Here is a 14754-nt window from a genome sequence, read left to right on the forward strand (position 1 = left end):
AGCCCAGATCCACTCCCCGCCAATATCCGACAAGTAGAGATACATCATGCCCTCACTCCGCAACATCCTCCACAAACGCGACGACCTCAGCACCGAACCATCCCAAAATGCACCAGCAATACCCCCAGCACCCGAGTTCAAGCTCATCCGCTCTGACACGCACACCCAAGAGATAATAACCCCACCATCCAACCCAAACGACCCAACCCCATACCTATCATCACCAATCCAAGACGACCCCGTATCTCCACGCCGGAGCTTCCAGCTCTTCAACCGCTCCCCGAGACGCCCATCTACATCGTCGCAATCCCCGCCCCGTCGCGAGCGCCGCCTCTCAAACCTCCTCCATCTCGACCACCGCAGTCGCAGTAACTCGCGTGACTCCTCCGCTAACATCCCCGCGGACCTGCCACAGATCGATGATGATCACGGCGCGAGTAAACAGGAGCGTGAGGCGTTGTGGGAGAAGAGGGCTACTGTGCTTGTGCAGCAGAATCCGCAGTTCGCGCACTCCGGTGCGTCCTTGCCGGGGCGGCAGGGGGGGGGAGGCTACGCTGGGTTTAGGGTTGGGATTGGAGCAGGCTAGGTCGAGGAGCTCGAGTCAGAGTCGGGTTGGTGTGGATCCGAATGAAGATGTAGGTGCTTGCTGATTATATATTTGCGGGATGGTTGGGGTTGTGGCTGTGGTTGGAATGTGGGACTAACGGGTTATAGATTAATATTCAAGAGGCGATTCGACTGCATGAATCTGGTGGTGAGTTTTTTCGGCTATGTCGGCTGGAGATATATGTTGGTTAACATTGGATATAGATCTCGAGCGATCAACTAAGATGTTCGGGCAACTTGCTGATCCAAATGGCGCGAATAATCCTCTGAGTCAGGTTCTTTACGGCCTTGCACTACGGTAACAGAACGCCCGCTACTTCTCAGTTTTCTAGATGCTAATAAATGTCTAGACACGGATGGGGCTGTCCTGTAGATACTGCACGAGCCGTGACTTATCTCTCCGCTGCTGCGGCCAACTCGGCCGCGGTTGAGGCGGAGGCCCTCCGTGCTGGTGTTAATAAAGGGGGATCTGCTAAAGGCGAACTCGTTTTGGCCATGTTCGAGTTGGCCAATTGCTTCCGCAATGGATGGGGCATAGCAAAGGATCCTGCTGCTGCTAGACAGTATTACGAGACCGCTGCGAACCTGGGTGATACTGATGCTATGAATGAAGTGGGATGGTGTTACCTTGAGGGCTTTGGGGGAAAGAAGGACAAGGTATGTGTGATCTCCGCTCAGGTGCGTATTCTGTGCGTATTCTGACTTGATGTTGCTATAGTTCAAAGCGGCCAAGTATTACAGGCTTGCCGAGGAGAACGGGTGCCCTACTATTGGGAATTCATGGTATGTTCGACTGACTGAAGACTGGATTTTGAATCTAACGGGACACTGTAGGATCTGGAAAGACAAGTACAATCCGAAGTGATCTGCTTCTTCAACGAATGCAGTATCAATTGCCATCTTTAACTTAGGACTACGACGGAGGTTGTCATTATCACCTGTATTCTACGACTGACGTGCTTCACGGTCTCTCTGCTGTATCCTAACTTTTCCTACTTGTCACGTCAAGCATTCATCGTCGATGTCACTACCTGAACATAAAGCAAGTTCTAAACTTTCCAGATCATCATGGTAACTCTATATTCCATATCATAACTCTCGATGTTCATTTTCCCCTGTACGTCTTTTCTCGGTAACATTAGGATCTATACCAGTAACACACGCCTCCTCGCCATCAAAAATAAAAGCAATGTCTTCAAGCGACCTGCCTCTAGTTTCAGGATAAGTCCTCCAAACAACAACCAAGACAACAAGCAACACGGCCAAAAACACAAAATAATATTTCCAAGAAATTCTTTCGAACGCAATAGGGTTAATGAGCTGATTGAAAATCAGTGCCATATAATTCGAGATCGTGGATATAGCAACACCCTTAGCACGCAGCGAGGTCGTCCAGATCTCCGCCGGGTACGCCAGGAGCAGTGGCGTGAAAGCGATGTCGTAGCCTGCATAGTAGATGAACAAGAACGGGATCACAGCTGTTCCAACGGCACTAGTACCCGTCGTCGTGAAGCTGCCGGAGAGAGCAGTAATGAAGATATAACTGATCAGCATGATCACAGTCGATGTGATGAAGAGCGGACGGCGGCCAGCGCGGTCGACAAGACATGCCCCTATCACGCTCATAATCAGGTTCCAGAGCTGGAGGAAGCCGTTTATGAGTGTCTGGTCTGTTGACGAGGTTACACCGATTGTATCGAGGATAAGGGATAGGTAGTATGACACCACACCGCTAGAGCAGATATCCCGTCAGCGATGGATCTTTCCATCAATTTTTTCCCGCAAGGAACAGTAAGGCCCAAGAGCAATACTTACCCCCCATTCCACTGAGCAAAAACACCCAAAGAAACGCTCAAGAAAAGCCGGTACCGATTCCCACGAGTCTTGACACAATCAATCCAGCGCGCCTCCTGTCGAGCCATCCGCTCCGCCGTCAGACCCCGGCTAATCTCCTCCATCTCAGAAGCCACCAACTGCGAACCCTCATCCCCACCAGCATGGAACCTAACCAAAATACGCTTCGCTTCCTCAAGTCGCCCACAGCTAATCAGCCAACGCGGCGAATCTGGCACAGCTAACGTCCCAGGCAAGGCGAGAAGCGGCAATGCAATCTGCATAAGAACAGGCACACGCCACGACCAGCTACTCTGTACATTCCTCATGCCGAAGGAAACCCATGCCGACAGCGAGGACCCGACATAGTACTGGCACATGTAGATGGCCGTGACGAGCGAGCGATGCGACGGATACGCGATTTCCGTGACGAGGATCACAGCGCACTGGAACCAGGCGCTGGCGATGCCTACCAGTAGACGGGAGTAGATGAATGAGTTGGCGTTTGGGGCGGCGGCTTGGAGTCCCACGCCAAGGACGATGAAGATGTACCCCGCGAGGACTGTGGGTTTTCGGCCGAAGCGGTTGGCGGACCATGCTTGGACGGGTAGGAAGAGTATGCTGCCTATGCTTTGGAGGGCGTTTATGAAGCCGAGTTTTATTCCTTTTGGGTGGTTCATGAAGGTTTGCCATTGGGGTAGGGACTGGAGGCTGTTCATTAGGGAGATGTCGTAGCCGAATGTGCTGGAGAAGAGGATTAGGCTTGCTATTAGACTGTTTAGGTGGATGAGGTGCTTGGTTTTCCACCATGATTTGACCTGGGATTTGACTGTTAGTTGTCCTGTATTGGTTAATTGAAGGATAGGAGAATATTGTCTATACCGAAGCCTGTCCCGAGCCAACTCTTGCTGTAGGCTTGTCTTTCATGGTGTTTGTTTCCCACCAGGAAAAGGCGAGGGTATTGCCGAGTGTATCTCGAACTGCCTGAATGCATGAAATTCCAGACATCAATCCATCTTTTTCTTTAACGGCATCCCGAGTGCCAGTACGGATATCCCGGGGTTTTTTTCCAGGAGATTCCGGGGATTTGCGGAGAAGTGGAGCTGCACTCAACTGCGCTAACTGTTGGCTCCGAGATAATGTCCGATTTTGATTCCTCAGACGCCAAGGGTTGGCGGAGATTAGCCGAAGGAGTGGAATGTGGGATGTTGGGAGGCAAGTCTGATTCAGTCTGATTCCCCTGTGGGGACCCCTTGTCTCACTCATTAATTTCTCGACAGACAGCTCTGCATTCGGCAAATGAAGCAGCATTTCCCTAACCTATTGTGAAGACAGGGCGAATTGGATATAACCTCAATCCTGCAATATCCAAACATCAACCTTCCAAGGTTGTCCTTGCTGTTGGTCATATGAATGCCCAGCTGCCACCCTCATCAGAAACTAAGCAGATTGAATAATCATCATTTCTCTCAATATTTGTCAAGTCGGACGCAATAAGCGCTTTAACATTCCCCCACACTACAAGGCCCCAGGGCCCCGCAATAGGCTCACCAAATGGAGCCAGGATCTTGTCCTGCCTAACTACACTGCCAAAGTGCTGGCCCTGCGCTTGCCTTTGCCTTTCCCATCGGTCCGTATGGCAACCGCAGCCGAGACACACAATCCGAGAGTCGGACGTGCTTGCCATCTTCACTCTCTTCCACATCGATGCCTTGAGTTCGTCGCCGCCCAATGCCCGGCTGGCCTCTGCGAATCCTTCTTGTCTTGGATTGTCGAGGCCAGTGACTTGGTTGTAGCCGCCCGTTCTATTCGAAGGGCCTACTAAGTCTGGATGGAACTTTTTGAAGGTAGGCGAAGAAGCTGCCTTGTGGTTTACGCGCCATGAGGTCGGCATATTCGATATCGAAGGTTGTAGTTTTGCCGATATCACTACCTCTCAGAAGCGGCTATATGGTTATGGCACAACCAATCAGTGGAGTATGTGGGCCGAGAAGCACCCACTCTTGTGGTTCTGTAAGTGTTGTATTCATTTTGGGACCATACTACTTCAAATCTCTTTATCTGGCTGAAGTCCAACATTTGCAGCTTGAGATGGCCTCTACACGGTTATTTACTAGCATCGTTCACATCACATCTGGTTCGTCCCCGCCCTCATGGCTTGCAGTTCCTGGCATGCGATACGCCATATCATACCTAGGCCCCGTGGCTATTGTTAGCCGATGCTCTCCTATCTCTAGGGATTCCCGGAAGACAATTCCAAAGAAGCAACATCGCCCCCGAAAGCGCTATGGTAAACGGCATCAACACCAACACACCCTTAGCCTGCGCAAGTACACCGACAATAAACGGAAGAACAGCCGCGCCACAACCACCGAAGGCTGCCGCAAACCCAATGGCGCTGACATGCAAGTGTTTTGGCAGGAGTTTTGTGGTCACAATTACAACCGCCGGGAACAACGGACCCAGAAAGAACCCTTGCAGGGATATCGCGACAGCTCCAGCGTAGAAGTTCGGAACGAGGTATAAAATGAGACAAAACGCTATCTCGAGCGAGATATAGGCCTACTATAGGGTGAGCTTGTGGTCTGACTTGGATGCGATATGCTAGGAGGGCCTACCGAGATGGCAATCTTCTCGCCAATCAAAGGAGTCACGAATCCAAGGATAACCCGTCCAACGGTTATTCCGAGCCAGAACCCCGTAGCAGTCATGCTACTAGGAAACGGTGCAGCGTGCCGCACTTCTTTCATGAATGTCACAATCCATCCTCCTAGCGCTACTTCGACGCCAACGTACCCAAGTAAGAAGATTGAGCAGACCCAAGTGATCCGCGCAGATGGCATTGTGGTTAGGACTTTGCGCAAGCCTGCTTGTTCGGATGTATCGCCGGGCTGTTGCTTCTTAGCGAGTAGGAACGATGCTCCTGTAGAATCCCAAAAACATGCGACGCAGACGAGAACCTCGATTGCAGCGCCTCCAATCTAAGGAAATCAGTCACAAACCCCGGCCAGAAAAGCTAATGGACCAAATAACCACGTACCATAATGTAATAAAAGTAATACCATGGCAAACCAGCATCCGCAACAAGCAGTGATGCAATGAGAGGACTGATAACAGCACCTACGCCATAAAACCCATGGAGCAGACCGAGTAATTGATTTGCATTATTGAGGTTTCCAATCCAGGCATTCCATGCCGAGTCTGCGAGGCCATTCCCCAGACCTGCGAAGATGAATGACACAACGAGGACGGGGTATGGTGGATGCACGCAGTTCAAGATGTAGGCTATCAGATGGCACATGGATGAGACGAAGGCTACACCTCGTCGGCCTATAGCGCAATGTGCTCGCTCGTTCACGATGGCGGCGGTAGCATAGCCGAGTGCCGGAGAGAGGAAGACGAGGGAAACGATTGTGTAGGAGAGGTTGTAGTAGGTTTCGAGCTGGGAATGGATTAGAAGTAGAACAGGATTTGGTTTTGGGGGTTGAAGTACATATGGGAGGAGTGGCTGGATAATGGTATTAGATCAGTATAATATCCCAACTACCATGTATATACATCCTGGTGAGATCTTACACCGTATGCGGAGTCATTTGCTCCCATTATTAGGAAGCTCCAGAATGTCGCCAGTGTCTTTGCTATGTTAGATCGTGGGTGGTTCCATTGTTCGTTGTCTATTTGGCAAGACGACTCAGATGGCGACGAAGACTGATTTTCATCCTGTAGGCTTGGACTTTCATAGATCGAGGGCTGTGGACTATCTTGCACTGCACTAGACATGGCTGTGCTGTGAGATGGACTGATTACCTCAGGAATCAGAAAAACGAGTAGACAAAAGCACAGAACAAGTAGGCTAAAGACCTCTTATATTATTTACCTAAACGCACTACAAAGGCTTTCATCGATATCATCTGGCTTTTGATCTTCCAAAAGTTGGGGAAACTTCCTAATCAGTGGCGGGGCGGGGATTTCCGGAATAGGCAGGTCCGCCAGCAACGCCAGCAAGCCTCATGCTCTTCATGCCTTGTGGTTATAGGGGTTTACAACTTTTCATTGCGTATTTCTATATTTGCGACTAATACTTTTTATTTTCTAGCTAGAGCACCAATAAGCGAGGAAGAACTATTTCACTACCAAAGAACACCTGGGCACTTGACAAGGCCGCAGAAGCGGCCGACAAGTAGGGCTAGTCTACCCCACAACATTTTCTTGATTACTCCGTCTTGTCGGTATATCATTGTATTGCTCTTAAGGCGTCCCGCTTGAAAAAGATGTAAGAGAAGAGACGATGCTATATATACCACTTCTACCTTTGACGTAGGTATGCTAAGAATGAGTCGAGTCCTGCGTACTGTCTTACAGTGTGGACAGCCATACAAGCAGCCTGATCAATTAGGGCTGCATATCCTAATCTTGACCTTGTAGGCTGTTGTTAAATACATTAAATACTAGAGACAACAACTGCCGCTGACCATGATGTAATTTCTCCCTGATTTACCTGTCTTGTATATGTCTTATATAAAATCCGCCTTAAATTATTGCCTCTTGATGAAGAATTTCAATACCGGAGATATTGCGCTATCTATCAAATGTCATCCATACGCCCTATCTGTCAAAGCGCTACATTTCCTACCCTGGGTATCGGCGTTGGATTTGAGGAGCGTTCGCACTACCTCGGCGTGCCCTCCCTGTTTTGGTCTGAAATGTGTAAGTATAGATCATACGTAGAAGGAGGCTCCGCGCGGCAGGCAGTATCAAAACGGCGGACTAACCGTTTGGTTGGGCCTCAGGGCTTAGACTCTCGCCAACCAATGTTACTACGAACGGTTTATTAGGACAAGTATGGCTTCTTGACTTGTATTGCCCTCACTATTCCCTACCTGAACAATTGTTGTATTGCGCCCCATTAGAGTTGTTATTGCTTTGAAGTCCACTGCCGGCATTTGTGTTCTGCGTGCCATCACCTTGGTTGTTGAAAGTGACGGGTGGCGGTATTGTTAGGTTCATCGTATTCTATCGTTCTAGAAAGCAGAGATCTACTGTGTAACTGAGATCAAGATTGAAAAAGTTCAAGGTGCATGAGGAGCAGCGGGGTGTGTATGGCTGGAGAGAGGATGTCCGGGGGCTGAGCGTCCCAGTCCCGTTGGGCCTCATCACACGCGATTGTGGTGAATCATGCATATACACAGCCCAAATGTAACCAGTGGCCATCTATAACCTCAGCAAATTAGAGACTACACAGATGTGCTTATCATCGTATCTTGCATCAGCTGCTTCAACATTTTTCTTCCCAATCTTCCAAACTCCAATCTTGGTGTTCGAGACACCAAGCTAGCCCAGCTTCGCGGATGGCTTTCGTTAAACCGGGCTTTCAGCGGGTGTCGCTTCTTGTACTCCAGCCTTTTTCAGAATGCGCCAGACAGTCGATGAAGAGATATCATGTCCTTCGAGGCTCATTTCTCCTGCAATATCAGTGCATGTTCTTGCACGGCCATCCTGGTCATCATGTGCTTTTGAAAGCACCTGACTTTGCACTTGTGATGTCTGCTTTGTCGGCCTCCCAGAGCGAGGGGCGTCAGCTAGCATAGCGTCAGAAATATTCCAAGGACGCGAGTTCGGGTCAAAGCCATGCTTAAGGGCTCTTTCGTATATGCGGTCGACAGTGCGCTTTGGGAGGCCAGATAGCTCTGAAATAGTAGCAGAGCTAACACCAGTAGCTCTGCATGCTACTACAATTGCGCGCTTAGAAATATCGTGGCCCATGGTAGTGGTAGGGGGTAGCTAGGTGGGAGTAGTATAAATAGAAAAAGGGGTTCCAAAGACGGGGTACTGGTATGTATACGTAAACTACCCCGTGCCATTACACACTAATTAAAAAGCAAATAAAAATACGCACACGAACTTTTCAAGTTGAAATGGAACACCATAGTTACAGCAATACGGAGTAATACCCGCTTTTAAAAAAGTCCTAATGAGAAAAGTTAATCTGCGTTAAAGACCGATGAACCAAGATCCAATCTCCCATGGTTTTTATGTCCGCACCATGTTGGCCTGTTTACTCAGTACAAGAAATTCCCGAATACACAACGTCGTTGAAAATAGATAGTAGTCTTCTAATTTTTAAATACATAAGCCAACTATATAGCCTTGGAAGATGATCGAGCCCGACGTGACACTGATATGTGTCCAAGAATAGCCACCATATAAAATGTGCCAATGTAAAACGCTAAACTTGCTTCACGGTAGCTCGTTTCCTTGAGCTGCACCAGTATTTTTCTCATCAGGGGAAGCAGTCAAGCCCTGGCCAGTATCTGTTCGACTCTCGGGATTCTGCTTGGCTGCTCTCTGCACAGCCTGTGCACGCATCCGGTCGGCCATTTCATCCAATTGCCGGGCAGACTCTGCAGCGTATTGGCAGTGGCGGCGAATTGCTGGGCCGTATTTGTAGAAAATCCATGGGAACGGTAGACAAGCTACAGCGAGGAAAGCCGAAATCGAGGAGGCCCATTGAATGCCAAGGTTCTGGTACATTGGCGTTGTGAAGAGCGGACTACACAGATATCAAGTTAGTCTAATACTAGGACTATGATCGGGAACGAGAGAGTGAAGACATACAATGCCGCACCGAAAAGGGCCCGGATGACAGCGTTACCTGCTAATGCCGATGCCGCGTAGATAGTATATCCATCGACCAAGTAGTTCACCACACTCAAGAAAATGGAAACATGAGAGAATCCAAAAAGTACAGTTCCAATCTCGCAGACAATCCAATGGATGTGGGGGAAGTTGGTCCAGGCGAACCAGAATAATCCCACAGGAAGGGTAACTGCTCCGACCATCGCTGGAATGAGTCGAGCTTCGGGAGGTGGGCGACCGTAGGCTGTGCGATCGGCGACTTTCTTATACCGGCCGTCTTCGAAGATTGAATAAGCGCATCCGAGAATCTGCCCGATCATCATGCCAAGGAAGGACAGGCCGGAGGTGCTTTGGGGCCATTTGAGATTCTCTTCAAAGATAATCGGGAATGCAGCAAATTCCATATACATCGTTCCGTAAACTATGAACATTAGTCCCTGATAAGAAGAAATGATGATACATATGGGAGAACTTACTGATAGCCATGTAGATAGACAAAAGCAGCACGATCGGCTCCATCAACAGCAATATCCAGGGTCGGACCATGGTCTTGGTGAAGATCTCACCAGCAGCCCTATTTGCATTTCCAATGTCTAGACGACTCTTGTAAACTGCTCCAGTCAATTTACTAAGCTTGGCAGCGCGCTTCTGCAATAGGACTGGGGTGTAAGTCTCGGGGATAAAAGCAATCCCAACCAGGAACACCACCCCGTTGAAGATAGTTGTAAGCCCCTGGACCCACTTCCAGCCTTTTGACACAGCTAAGAAGTTGCAAGTGATCGGTCCGAGACTAGGACCTAAGAAGGGGGCTCCAATAAAAGCGATTGTAGCCAGCCCTCTATCACGGGCTGTATACATGTCTGAAACCACACCTCCAGCATTGGAGATTGCCGAAGAACCAAATGCGCCCGCGAAGAATCTTAGGACTAGCAAAGTCGCAATATTCGGGCTTGCAATTGTTAACCCGGCAAATAGTGTAGTCAACCCGTACGTGACGAAGTAGATGATCTGACGACCCCAGAGCTCGGAAAGCGGAGCCCATATAGCTGGTCCGATGGCAAAGGCGAGAACAAAAAGCGAGGTGTCGGCAACAACTAGCTCAGTGCTGGTGCCGAAGCGTTCCTGGATCTGGGGGTTGGCTGCTGAGAGAGCAGACGAAGCAAAAGTAATGGACAAAAAGGAAGCGGCTTGTAGAATCGTGATGGACCATTTCAGCCAATCTTGCATTTGGTGCGGATTGCGGGCATCTTCGTGAAGCCAGTCCACCAAGTAAGGATCTTCAGGCGTGCCATTTCCCTCCCATTCGTGGCTGACAACGTCGTCGGTGATGGTGTCTTGGGATAACACTAGCTGGTATAGCGGTATCCGAAAGCGACCGCTAGTTTTGTTTATCGCTGACATGGTCTGGGGGATCTTTCTCTTCGATACTAGGACCCTCAGGCAAATCGCGTAAATAAGGATGTTATGAAGAAACGGATGGGGACAACGTCCTTGCTTACGGCGTAACCACGACTTCTTCTGGTCGATCCAATGGCTCCAGAAAAGAAAGGAGAAAGTGCAGAATCCCGAAGTTGCTGTCAAAACGAGTCTGAGGGCGGTTATTTAAGCATCTAGCGGCAATGGCGTTGAAAAGAGAAAAGGAAACTCATACAGGCCATTAAAAATGATCCATGAATTCCGAAGGTGATTTGAAATCAGGTTGTGAACGATCTCGGAGACTTTTAGACTGGCATATGTCAAAGTTTCCGTTAAAAGCCGTGTTCGTGCGTTCTTTGAAGCTGTATTTTTGTATAAAAGACGATGCCATTATTTCCAGGCTCTGCCAAGCTTTGTGGCCATGGAGTCTGCGCAGACTTTGATCCAATCATAGGCCAGATTTGGATCCACCAGTGCCTTGTTCCCGCTAGTACCCGCTTCCCGAGCCGCTAAGCTGGTCGGGGCAATTCCACTCCGTCAGATGGCTTTGAGAAAGACATTTAACATACCAACAGAAACTGAAACTGAAGGCTCGAAACCCATACACTCACCTGATATGATCAACCATCGAATCGTGCGACCACTTCGTTCCAATCAACACGCTACAATCACCACATCAGTTAAAAAGCGCTTGTTTGACTAACGGGATCTCAAAGCCATATACAAGTACAGTGTGTAAGCAAATAAGGGTCGTCAACTGGCCACTTTTATATCTACTTTGTCGAAAGAATACTTATTGCTGCTGCTGTTGCCCGCGGTCGACTTAATGTTACGCGGAAAGAAAAGAGCACCTCGACCCCAGAGTACGAGAACTGCTCTACAAGTGGCGCCATTCTCTATCTAAGTTCCCTATCAAGGTAACCTCATTTTGACTTTTGCAGTTATGCCTGGGAACCATGCTAGCCTCATCCGCTCAGATCACAAGTCAAGGTAATACCAAAGTTGGATGTGAAAACATTAAATAGTGCACTTCACTTCATTTGGTATTTTCGTCGTTTCTGGGTGGGCATTTTCCGAGGGTCATTCACGTTCCATATTAGTAATCGGTTCCATTCCAAGGTTGGGAGCCTATATATAGGCCCCTTGCTCTTCCTCACTTCGTACATTAAACCCCCCCTTTCTTCAACAAGGCGCCTATCATGTCTCAAGATGCATATCTCCCAAATGTAAGCCGTATTCTCTAGACTTGACAAAGGATTAATAACCCGAGCTCACGTAGAGATAGACAGTCTATCTAGACGGCTTGCCTATCGCCGCGCGAACGCTGAAGACTTTAGATCAACGACGTCAGACAGTTCACCGCCTCGAGGCTGAGCCATCCTCATGTCACAATGCCTTACCAGCGAATGTGAACTCCGTCATTGTCAAGCAGCAGAAGGACGGATGGGTTGTCCAGTTTCAGCGTGAGAAGGAAGCTTACAAGAAATTGGAAAATCTTCAAGGAACAATCATACCGAGACTTTTTGGCGAAGGCTCGCTCAACGGGATTCCTGCACTTATTCTATCCGAGGTTTCTGGTTCTACACTAGATGGACTCGCTCGCAACAATGCCAAAGTTTCAGAAGACACATTGCTGAGTCAACTTCAAAAAGTTTTTTCCCTTCTTCAAAAGCATGGCGTGGAATATGGAGACCTAAGACCGGAGAATTTCTTGCTTTGCGAAAACGGAAAAATTGTGATTTTGGATCTCGAGGATGTTTCTTTCCTAAGGGGAACTGGGGAAGCACCACCTTTGGAGGACTCCGGCTACCTGGGCGATGCTGGCTACGTGATGAGCAAGTTCAGAGATATCAGAAACCCAAACCGTCCTTTATCGCCTGTTCCATTTCTACGGGTGCCGATTAATGAACAAGAAAAGAGACAGTATCTTGGATCATATGCAATGCCTAAACCCAGTCAAGGTAGCTGTTACATCGTGACCTAAAAGGTGGCAGATGTAGACGATGAGGGTACAATTTGCGAAGCAAACAAAATTATCGGTGCTTGGAAACCAGAACAGGCGAGAGTAATGTGCCGGAGCATGTTGAGATTTTTACGCATATGTACTATCAGAGCACAAAATGATATGCTAGAAGCGTTTACCGAGTCCTCTTGTAATTGATACACTTCCACGCTGTTCCTTCGTTTTAGGACACTTTATGCGTACGACTGCATGTTCCAAACTTCCTAACCCGGTAAAGTCGAGACTGAACGTATATGAAGCCTTTCATGGCCGTTCGTCGTACAACGTTCGAGATTCTAGGCTGCCCCTGCCCCTCGCGGCTATAGAGAATTTCTCGACAAGACCGCCAAAATTGACTACAGTTCGCTGTATTTCGGCCAGGGGTTGCAAAAATGCTAGTAAAGCAAAGATCAAATAAAAAATCTTCGTAGGAGTCTGGCAAATGCCTTTCTACATCAATACTACGATATATATACGGCAAAGCAGTTTTTAAAGTAACCTAATAGGGATTAGGGTGGTTTCGGGTACGGGCCGAGAACCAAAGGCTAGCATCCCTCGGGATTGACTTCCGGCATTCAAGTAGTAAGAGTATGGTGGTATAGCTGATTTCGAAAACTACTGTACCTTAGACCATATATGCAAGTGTATTTTCTATTTTAGACACCAAGGCCGGTGCCACGATGTTCCGTTCACATGTTCACATGTCTCTTATAATGCCTAAGCCCCAAGGTGTCTAGCTTCAGGTGATGATGTATCACGTTCACTATATCAATTGCCCATTTCTTATACTCCTCCGTACTGTCTCGCGTATTCAAATCGTGTCCGCCCCTGAAGTGATATCTCATGGAAGCCCCAGCGCAGTACTCCGTACTCCGTACAACATACCAGTGTCATGGCCCCAGCCCCTTATCGACCATGACCCACCACGCAGTATATCCCTTCCCATCTGGGGGTGCCCACGCAAGCTTCGTGTGTCACCGCCAAGCCTGCAAGAACACAAAGCTCAGCGGTCGCACCACCGAGGACCCCCTACCATTACGATGCCAAGCGGTTAATGACATCGCCAGCCGCGTTACTTAACAGCCCCATTCAAGTCACACCTTGGGTGTACGGAGTAGGAAGCTTGTGTCCTTCGAACCACGAGCACAGCGTCAGATATAGATCATCAACTTAGTTCAAGTTGCACAAGCTTCTTCGTCCGCCACTATCAATGACTTCATACTCCTGGATGAAAATCAGTGGGTAGTCTTATTGATGTTTTTGTTCTACACACCATTTCCCGCTCTACATAGCGGGAGGCAAAAACAACACCTCGTGAAATAAATCCTCATTAATCAAACAGGATCAAGCGACGCCGTATGTACTCGGAGGTTGCATCCATCGACGCAAGCGATCCCGCTATAGGGCGTCCGCCTCCGAGAACGACAAAACCGCCCCAGCCATCATCCAATCAGTGCCGATCGATCCCACAGCTGCCCCTGTAGATCCCCCAATTGCCCTGTTTTAGGCGAGACAACGATAGATCATCGCGCTGGTGCGTGGTCTGTGTCATTGTGGTGCTCCGCGTCTGCAAGTTATAAGACTTTGATGGAGCCTGATATGCGTTCGTCTTTACTTTTCTAGTTTCGATATTAAAGTATCCGTAACCCGTGGTTCGATCTTCACTTTTTGCTTTGACTACTGCTATTTTGCAACGTATGTTTGGTTCACACCGTTTCCTTGCCCTTGCATGTCATCCAAACCCGCATATTGCGGTGTCCCACCATACTTTCTATTATTATACTTGGCTCGGTCGCTGATTTGGCTTTTTCCTCCATTTAGATAACCATTTCCAACTCCAGTTCCATCCAGTTCAAAATGCGCGCGTCGGTCATCATTCTCGGCTTCCTTGCTACTGTCACTGTCGCCCTCCCCGAAGCATACCCTGAGGCCGCAATCGCGTGCCAATCGGTGCGTCTGGTCCATGTCTACGATGTTCGAGAATGTAGAGAGGATTTCTAACGATGTTATCAGGACACCATGGTTTGCACGGCTGCTAACTGTGCCGGCGAAGGATGCTGCTGTGAGGGACTTACTTGCGGATCCAACGGCGTAAGTATCTAGCAACCCTAATGGGGTGTCTGCCGAGTGTGATTTGCTTGATTCAAAGATGCTAATGAGGGTGACAGACTTGCATGCCGCTATAAGATGGTTCTGGAGTTACAATATGGTAAAAAGAGGGATTGGCCTACCGGGTCAACCAATGGTGTCTTGTCGACATA

General features: G+C 48.7%; 8 protein-coding genes across 8 annotated transcripts; 3 read left to right on the forward strand and 5 right to left on the reverse strand.

Annotated features, from left to right (window-relative positions):
- Positions 1-46: 46 nt before the first annotated feature.
- N7489_008057 (tetratricopeptide repeat protein) lies at positions 47-1471 on the forward strand (the record flags this gene model as incomplete). The annotated part of the gene is made up of 7 exons (XM_056713807.1): positions 47-515; positions 565-635; positions 715-754; positions 811-904; positions 957-1263; positions 1325-1389; positions 1441-1471. 7 exons carry the CDS (start codon positions 47-49, stop codon positions 1469-1471), a joined length of 1077 nt encoding a protein of 358 aa, XP_056567522.1.
- Positions 1472-1695: 224 nt separating this feature from the next.
- On the reverse strand, positions 1696-3366 carry N7489_008058 (uncharacterized protein; the record flags this gene model as incomplete). Its single annotated transcript, XM_056713808.1, has 3 exons — positions 1696-2338; positions 2422-3257; positions 3322-3366. 3 exons carry the CDS (start codon positions 3364-3366, stop codon positions 1696-1698), a joined length of 1524 nt encoding a protein of 507 aa, XP_056567523.1.
- A 478-nt stretch (positions 3367-3844) lies between these two features.
- Positions 3845-4333, reverse strand: N7489_008059 (uncharacterized protein; the record flags this gene model as incomplete). Its single annotated transcript, XM_056713809.1, has 1 exon — positions 3845-4333. The coding sequence occupies one exon, from the start codon at positions 4331-4333 to the stop codon at positions 3845-3847; it is 489 nt and encodes a 162-aa protein (XP_056567524.1).
- Positions 4334-4632: 299 nt separating this feature from the next.
- N7489_008060 (uncharacterized protein) lies at positions 4633-6350 on the reverse strand (the record flags this gene model as incomplete). Its single annotated transcript, XM_056713810.1, has 5 exons — positions 4633-5001; positions 5058-5420; positions 5480-5881; positions 6016-6246; positions 6327-6350. 5 exons carry the CDS (start codon positions 6348-6350, stop codon positions 4633-4635), a joined length of 1389 nt encoding a protein of 462 aa, XP_056567525.1.
- Positions 6351-7797: 1447 nt separating this feature from the next.
- On the reverse strand, positions 7798-8202 carry N7489_008061 (uncharacterized protein; the record flags this gene model as incomplete). Its single annotated transcript, XM_056713811.1, has 1 exon — positions 7798-8202. One exon carries the CDS (start codon positions 8200-8202, stop codon positions 7798-7800), a length of 405 nt encoding a protein of 134 aa, XP_056567526.1.
- A 474-nt stretch (positions 8203-8676) lies between these two features.
- N7489_008062 (MFS transporter) lies at positions 8677-10476 on the reverse strand (the record flags this gene model as incomplete). Its single annotated transcript, XM_056713812.1, has 3 exons — positions 8677-8989; positions 9055-9496; positions 9552-10476. The coding sequence occupies 3 exons, from the start codon at positions 10474-10476 to the stop codon at positions 8677-8679; spliced, it is 1680 nt and encodes a 559-aa protein (XP_056567527.1).
- A 1214-nt stretch (positions 10477-11690) lies between these two features.
- N7489_008063 (uncharacterized protein) lies at positions 11691-12475 on the forward strand (the record flags this gene model as incomplete). Its single annotated transcript, XM_056713813.1, has 2 exons — positions 11691-11717; positions 11777-12475. 2 exons carry the CDS (start codon positions 11691-11693, stop codon positions 12473-12475), a joined length of 726 nt encoding a protein of 241 aa, XP_056567528.1.
- Positions 12476-14350: 1875 nt separating this feature from the next.
- Positions 14351-14679, forward strand: N7489_008064 (uncharacterized protein; the record flags this gene model as incomplete). The annotated part of the gene is made up of 3 exons (XM_056713814.1): positions 14351-14443; positions 14507-14584; positions 14662-14679. 3 exons carry the CDS (start codon positions 14351-14353, stop codon positions 14677-14679), a joined length of 189 nt encoding a protein of 62 aa, XP_056567529.1.
- Between the last annotated feature and the right edge of the window lie 75 nt (positions 14680-14754).

This window comes from Penicillium chrysogenum (assembly GCF_028827035.1).
Source record: "Penicillium chrysogenum strain IBT 35668 chromosome Unknown utg000004l_segment0_segment0, whole genome shotgun sequence".
NCBI lineage: Eukaryota > Fungi > Ascomycota > Eurotiomycetes > Eurotiales > Aspergillaceae > Penicillium > Penicillium chrysogenum.